Genomic DNA, 7,112 nt, shown 5'->3' with positions numbered 1-7,112 from the left:
AGGAGTGGTATGGACAGGTCATAGGGTAGGTCTATATTGAGCTTTTTGAGAAACCTCCATACTGTTCTCCAAAGTGGTTGTACTAATTTGCACTCCCACCAACAGTGGAGAAGGGTTCCTCTTTCCCCGCACCCCCTCCAGCATTTGTTGTTGCCTGAGTTCAGGGTATAGGCCATTCTAACTGGGGTGAGGTGGTATCTCAGGGTTGTTTTTATTTGCATTTCCTTTACTACCAGGGATGTTGAACATTTCCTCATATGTTTCTTTGCCATTTTTATATCTTCTCTTGTGAAGTCTCTCTTTAGCTCCTTTGCCCATTTCATAATAGGTTTATTGGGCTTGGAGGAGCTTAGTTTTTTGAGTTCTCTGTAGATGACCGATATCAGGCCTTTGTCTGTTGCTGTGCTGGTAAATATCCTTTCCCATATGGTTGGCTGTCTTTCTATTTTGGTGGCTATGTCCTTAGCTGTGCAGAAACTTTTTAATTTGTAGTAGTCCCATTTGTTGAGTCTTTCCCCTATTTGTTTTGCCCCTGGGAAGTTCCTTCCTGTGCCTATAAGTTCTAGCGTCTTTCCTACTATGTCCTTCAGTAGTTTCAAGGATTCAGGTCTGATATTGAGGTCCTTGATCCATTTTGAGTTGATCTTGGTGCATGGTGATAGGCTTGGGTCTACTTTGAGTTTTCTGCATATGGCTGCCCAGTTCTCCCAGCACCAGTAGTTGAAGAGGCTATGTTTATTCCATTGTATGTCTTTAGCTCCTTTGTCAAATATCAGCTGGCTGTAAGAGTGCGGTTTTATTTCTGGATCTTCAATTCTAATCCATTGGTCTTCCGATCTGTTTTTATACCAATACCAGGCTGTTTTTGTTATGATGGCTCTGTAGTAGAGCTTGAAGTCTGGTACTGTGATACCTCCTGCACTGCTTTTTTTGCCTAGAATTGCTTTGGCTATTCTAGGTTTTTTGCTGTTCCATATGAATTTATGGATTGGTTTCTCTATTTCAGTGAAGAATGTGGCTGGGATTTTGATAGGGATTGCATTGAATTTGTATAACAATTTGGGCAATATGGCCATTTTCACTATATTGAGCATGAGCATGGGAGGTCTTTCCATCTCCTGTGTCTTCTTTGATTTCCCTTATTAGATTTTTATAGTTTTCATTAAATAGGTCCATCACGTCCTTGGTTAAGTTGATCCCTAGGTACTTTATTCTTTTTTTTGCTACTGTAAATGGAATTGTCTCCATAATTTCCTTTTCTGTTTGTATATTGCTGGTGTACAGAAAAGCTGCTGACTTTTGTGGATTGATTTTGTATCCTGCCACTTTGCCAAATTGGTTTATTAGGTGTAGGAGTTTGGGTACTGAGTTTTTTGGGTCCTTAAGATATAAGATCATGTCGTCTGCGAATAGGGATAACTTGACTTCTTCCTTGCCGATGTGGATCCCTTTGATGTCCTCCTCTTGCCTTATTGCTATTGCTAGGGATTCCAGCACTACGTTGAAAAGAAGTGGGGAGAGTGGGCATCCTTGTCTTGTTCCTGAGTTTAGGGGGAATGATTTAAGTTTCTCTCCATTTAATATGATATTAGAAGTTGGTCTGTTGTATATGGCTTTTATTGTTTTGAGGAATGTTCCATCTATTCCTGTTCTCTCCAAAGCTTTTAATAGGTATGGATGTTGTATTTTGTCAAAGGCTTTTTGGGCATCGACTGAGATAACAATGTAATTCTTAATTTTAGATCTGTTTATGTGGTGAATTACGTTGATTGATTTACGGATGTTGAACCATCCTTGTGACTGTGGGATGAAGCCTACTTGGTCATGATGTATGATTTTCTTGATCAGTTTCTGGATCCTGTTAGCTAATATTTTATTAAGGAGCTTTGCGTCTGTGTTCATTAGTGATATTGGTCTGTAGTTCTCTTTTTTTGTTGGGTCTTTGCCTGGTTTGGGAATGAGTATGATATTAGCTTCGTAGAATGAGTTTGGGATTTCTCCCTCTGTTTCTATTTCGCAGAAGCATTTGAGGAGTATTGGTATTAGCTCCTCACTAAAGGTTTTGTAGAATTCGTTGGTGAATCAATCCATCTGGGCCTGGGCTTTTCTTTGTTGGGAGGTTCTTGATTACCTCCTATATCTCACTGTAAGTTATTGGTTTATTTAGTTGATTTATTTCTTCTTGGTTCAGTTTGGGCAGTTTGTACTTCTCTAAGAATTGATCCATTTCTGTAAAATTATTGTTTTTTGCTGAGTAGAGGTTTTAGAAATAGCTCCTTATGATTGTTTGAATATCGTGTGTACTTGTTGTAATTTTTCCAGTGGAGTCCTTGATTTTACGTATATGAGTCTCTTCTCTTCTTTTTTTTGTAAGTCTTGCGAGGGGTCTGTCAATTTTATTTTTTTTCTCAAAGAACCAGCTTTTAGTCATATTTATTTGTTGAATGGTCTTTCTATTTTCAATCAGATTTATCTCTTTAATCTTTGTGATCTCTCCCCTCCTAGTCGTTTTAGATTCTGTCATTTCTTGTTTCTCCAGTTGTTTTAGTTTCATCGTGAGGTTATTCACCTGCTCTGCTTCCATTCTTTTAATGTGAGTGCTGAGGGCAATGATCTTGCCCCTCAGTACTGCCTTAGCTGTGTCCCATAGGTTTCTTTGTGATGTGTTTTCATTGTCATTGTGGCTTATGAATTTGTTGAGTTCATCTTTTTTTATATACATTTTTTTTAATGAACGTTACATGTAAGATTACTTCATTCCTACATCTTTTCAATTGTTTCTTCCTTATATTTGCCCTTTTCCTTTCCTACTTGGCGGGACTTGGCTTTCGGTTCCAGGATCTTTTTGCGGTCTTTGTCCAGTTTCAGCCTGGTGATAACCACCTTGCTGGGGTGAATGCCCACATGGACAGTGGTGCCATTGGCCTTTTCCCGCTGTACCCATTCAATGTGGATGACATACTTCTTCCTGTAAACCTGGACCACTTTACCAATCTGCTGACCTTTATAGTGTCCCCGTACAACCTGCACCTCATCATCCTTTCGGATGAGCATAGACCGCACATTGTACTTCTGTCTCAGCTCTTTGGAAAGAGGAGAAGACATAATCTTCCTGCGAATGTGGGAAGGTGCATTGAAATGCCTTTTCCGGTTCTTGCTTCGGTCAGAAGTGACAAAGGGATTGAACTTCATTTTGGCCCACTCCTGCTTCAGCGATGGCGGAAAAAGGGAAGAGCTGATTTCATCTTTAATTTGGTCTGTGACCCAAGTGTTGGATAGCAGTGTGGGGTTTAGCCTCCAAGAGTGTGTATAGCCTCTGTGGAATCCTTTGTTATTGAGGGTTACCTTTAATCCACTGTGATCAGATATAATACATGGGATGGCGTCAATACTTTTGTATTTGCTGAGGTTCTTTGTGTGGGCTATGACGTGGTCTATTTTGGAATATGATCCGTGGGCTGCTGAGGAGAAGGTGTATTGGGTCTCTGTAGGGTGGAAGATTCTGTATAGGTCTGTCAGATCCACTTGGGATATGGTGTTACTTAGGTCCTCAGCTCCCTTGTTGATCCTCTGGGTGTTGGATCTGTCTCTTGGAGAGAGTGGGGTATTAAGGTCACCCACTATGATTGTGTTTGCGTCTATCTTGTTCTGTAATTCTGTGAGAATTTGCTTGACATATGTAGGGCCTCTTTTGTTCAGTGAGTATACATTATCACCGTGATGTCTTGATTCTGGATTTTTCCTTGTATTAATATGTAGTGTCCTTCTTTGTCTTTTTGAGTTGATTTTAATGAAAAGTCCAGCTTGTCTGAGATCAGGATGGCTACACCTGCCGTTTTAGTAGGTGCGTTTGCTTGGTAGATCTTGCTCCATCCTTTCATTTGGAGCCTGTTTTTGTCCCTTGCTGTAAGGTGGGTCTCTTGTAGGCAGCAGATGTCAACTTTTTGTTTGCGGATCCATCCTGCCAGTCTGCTCCTCTTTATCGGAGAGTTTAAACCATTTATATTTAAAGAGATCAAGGATAAGAGTGTTTTTTCTCCTTCCATTTTCTTGTTGGGCTGTTTTTTCCTCTTTTTTTTTTTTCTTGTCTTTAGTGAGCTGTTCTTTCTGCTGGGCTTTGGCTATTGTAGTTTCTTTCTGTTTCTGTCTGTGTGTCTTTTAGGATCTCTGTTGGGTGGGGCTCCCCTCTTAGAATTCGCTGTAGGGCTGGTTTTTTATTCACATACTCCTTTAGCTCCTCGTTGGTGTGGAAAGATCTGGTTTTCCCTTCGAATGTGAACTCCAATTTTGCTGGATATTTGATCCGAGGTTGCATATTGTTAGCCTGAAGTACTTGGATGGTGTTCTTCCACTCACTTCATGCTTGGTAAGTTTGTGTGGATAGGTCTGCAGTTACTTGAATCCTCTTCCCATTGTAGAAAATTTCTTTCTTCGCTTTGGCTGAATTCAGAATTTGCTCTTTAATCTTGAGATCTGAAGTCTTGAATATTGTGCCTTGGGGTGGCTTTTCTGGGGTCTGGCCTGTCAGGTGTCCTATAGGCTTCGGTTACCTGGATGGGGTCCCCTGTGAGATTGGGGAAGTTTTCTGCAATAACTTTACTGAGAACATGTTTAAGCCCTCTGCTCTGGTATTCAGCTCCTTCTTCTATTCCAATTATGCTCAGATTATATCGCTTGTCTTTGTCCATTAGTTCCTGGATTAGCCTGCCCTGAAGCTTCACCGTTTCTTGAAGTGTGGTCATTTTCTGGTTGTTGTCGGCTGCTTCATCGTCCAGGCGAGAGATTCTGGATTCCATATGGTCAACTCTTTGTGTTGTGGATTCAATTGCGAAGTTTATGGATGTCAGAGAGCTATTTATGGTTGTCAGATCAGCTCTGATCGTGGAAATTTCTTCCTTTAAAGAGTTGTATTTTAAATCTATTTTTTCATGCATTTCGATTCTCAGGATGTTAAGATCTTCTTTAAAGGAGGCTTGCATTGTATCCATTTTTGCTTCCATTTCTTTAAAGAAGGCTTGCATTGTATCCATTTTTGCTTCCATTTCTTTCTTGGCTTCCTGGGTGTTCTTCAAGATTTCCACTCTAAACTCCTGGAATTGTTTTCTGATTTCATTCCTGATGATTTCCATCATTCCTGTTAACATGGCCTCATTTGCTTTTTTATTCTCCATCTCCTCTTCAGTCGTGCTGCTTTTTGGAGCTGGCGAGTTGGCTTGCTCTTTGATGAACTGTGTTATGTTTCTTTGTGATTTGCGCATCTGGAGATCTGTGGATGGCTTCTTGGGTTTGGTTTATAGCTCTGCCCTCCCTCCTGTGTAAGCGCGTCTACCAGAGCAGGCACTGTCGCTGGGGGGCCCGCCCACCTGTGCGCTGTGCGCCCGCTACAACAGGCGCTGGCGCTGTGGCCCCGTCCACTTTAGCGGGGTACGCCTCCCAGAGTGAGCCCTGGGTTGTTGGGTTGTGTTTGCACCCTCCCGCAAGTCCGTTGTGGGGGGCGGTATGTGTGGGGCCCAGTGGGATCAACTGTCTGGGTGCGGATTGGCGCCTTCAAACCTCGCCTCCGCTGTGAGGAGGGCGGCATGATCAGGCCCAGGTGTCCCTGCTGTGCTGGTATTGCCCACCAGCGCCTGTGATTTTAGTTGTAAGAGTCCGCGAGGTCCAGGCGCCTCTGGTGGGGCTTGCACTGCCGGCCGTCCCCCGGCCCCTGTTGGGAAGGGGGCGGATCCTGTGCAGCCTTGGGACTGCTCCGCCCTTCCCCTGCTAAACTGACTTCCAAGCGCCTGATGGGAGCTTCCCACCTGATTCGGGGGTTCTTTGTTCCCTCGGGGTGGGGAGGGGGAGGGAGGGAGATCTAGCTTCTTTGTAGGGTTTGGGTCTCTGATAGCTGGTCTCCCATTGGGTGAGGGGGTATGGGGGACTCACTGTTCCTGGATTGTGTGTGTGTCCCGAGCAGCCGTTGGTCCTTCAGGGGGTGGCGAAGTGTTGTGGTGGCATCCCCGGCTCCCCCCTTCTGCCCCGCTGGGTTCCCCAGCCGCCGTCCGTCCGATCCTGGTGTGACCCGAACTTCTCGTCGCCACCGTGTATGTCTTGGTCCGCAACCTCCCTAGTGACCGTGGGGTCTCCCGCTGCCTGGATTCTGCGCTCCCGGCAGCCTGTCTGCCGATCGCCGGGTTCCCCTTTCCCAGCCTGGCCCTGTTTGGGCCAGGGTCGGCTGGTTGGGGGAGGTTGCCCCGGAGATTCTCGGGCTCCATGTAGGTTTTCAGCTCTTCTTTTTTACTCCTTTGTGTTTTCCTGCGTATCTCCACTGCTTCTGGCTGCCGGTTTTGCTGAGTTCTTGATGGGGTGTTGGGTGTTGGAGTTCCCAGCTCGCTATTCAGTTGGAGCGAGTCGGGGTGCCTCCCTACTTTGACGGTGCCATCTTTCCTCTCCTCCCTGCCTCATTTTTCTTTCCCTCCCCTAGTTCAGATAAGCACATATACAATATTCAGTGTTCCAAAATTATATACAGGGGCTGGGAATGTGGCCTAGAGGTAGAGTGCTTGCCTCGTATACATGAAGCCCTGGGTTCGATTCCCCAGCACCACATATATAGAAAAGGCCAGAAGTGGTGCTGTGGCTCAAGTGGCAGAGTGCTAGCCTTGAGCAAAAAGAAGGCAGGGACGGTGCTCAGGCCCTGAGTTCAAGGCCCAGGACTGGCAAAAAAAAACAAAACAAAACAACAAAATCATATACAGTAACCATGTAGGGTACACCAAAGGAAATTCACCTAGAACATTAAATGTAATGACAATAGAATCCTCCTGTGTCCTTCTCTTAGAGGTGTTTTTGCTTATCCTTGTCTTATATGATTATGTGTACATAGCTGTTGAGCTATTGTGATCCCCTGATAAGTCTATCCTAGACCTTTTTATGTTTGCTTAGTTGTTGTTTGGTTTTAGATACATAATGCAAAGCCACTGACCCAAACATGTAGAATTACCATTTGAAAAGAAGTTTGTTATTTTGCAGACCTGGTCTCTACTGTCATTTCCACCACCCCCCCCCCCACCAACAGTCATATATCAAGGAGACCATGCCCCCTGGTTCTCTGTGTTCTAGGCTTGTCTCTCTCA

At 44.2% G+C, this 7,112-nt stretch overlaps 1 protein-coding gene across 1 annotated transcript; it reads right to left on the bottom strand.

Annotated features, from left to right (window-relative positions):
- Nucleotides 1-825: 825 nt before the first annotated feature.
- Nucleotides 826-3,229, bottom strand: LOC125340616 (60S ribosomal protein L26-like). The gene is made up of 2 exons (XM_048332342.1): nucleotides 2,742-3,229; nucleotides 826-837 (listed from the first exon to the last, which is right to left on the bottom strand). The coding sequence occupies exon 1, from the start codon at nucleotides 3,190-3,192 to the stop codon at nucleotides 2,761-2,763; it is 432 nt and encodes a 143-aa protein (XP_048188299.1). The 5' UTR covers nucleotides 3,193-3,229; the 3' UTR covers nucleotides 826-837; nucleotides 2,742-2,760.
- Between the last annotated feature and the right edge of the window lie 3,883 nt (nucleotides 3,230-7,112).

This window comes from Perognathus longimembris, chromosome 23 (assembly GCF_023159225.1).
Source record: "Perognathus longimembris pacificus isolate PPM17 chromosome 23, ASM2315922v1, whole genome shotgun sequence".
In the NCBI taxonomy this organism is placed as follows: domain Eukaryota; kingdom Metazoa; phylum Chordata; class Mammalia; order Rodentia; family Heteromyidae; genus Perognathus; species Perognathus longimembris.
The sequence above is the reverse complement of the archived record's forward strand: the minus strand, read 5'-3'. Positions and strand labels throughout refer to the sequence as shown.

What these genes read in the sequence shown, in the direction of transcription:
- LOC125340616 (XM_048332342.1), bottom strand. Translation starts at nt 3,192, where the DNA reads ATGAAGTTCAATCCCTTTGTCACTTCTGACCGAAGCAAGAACCGGAAA.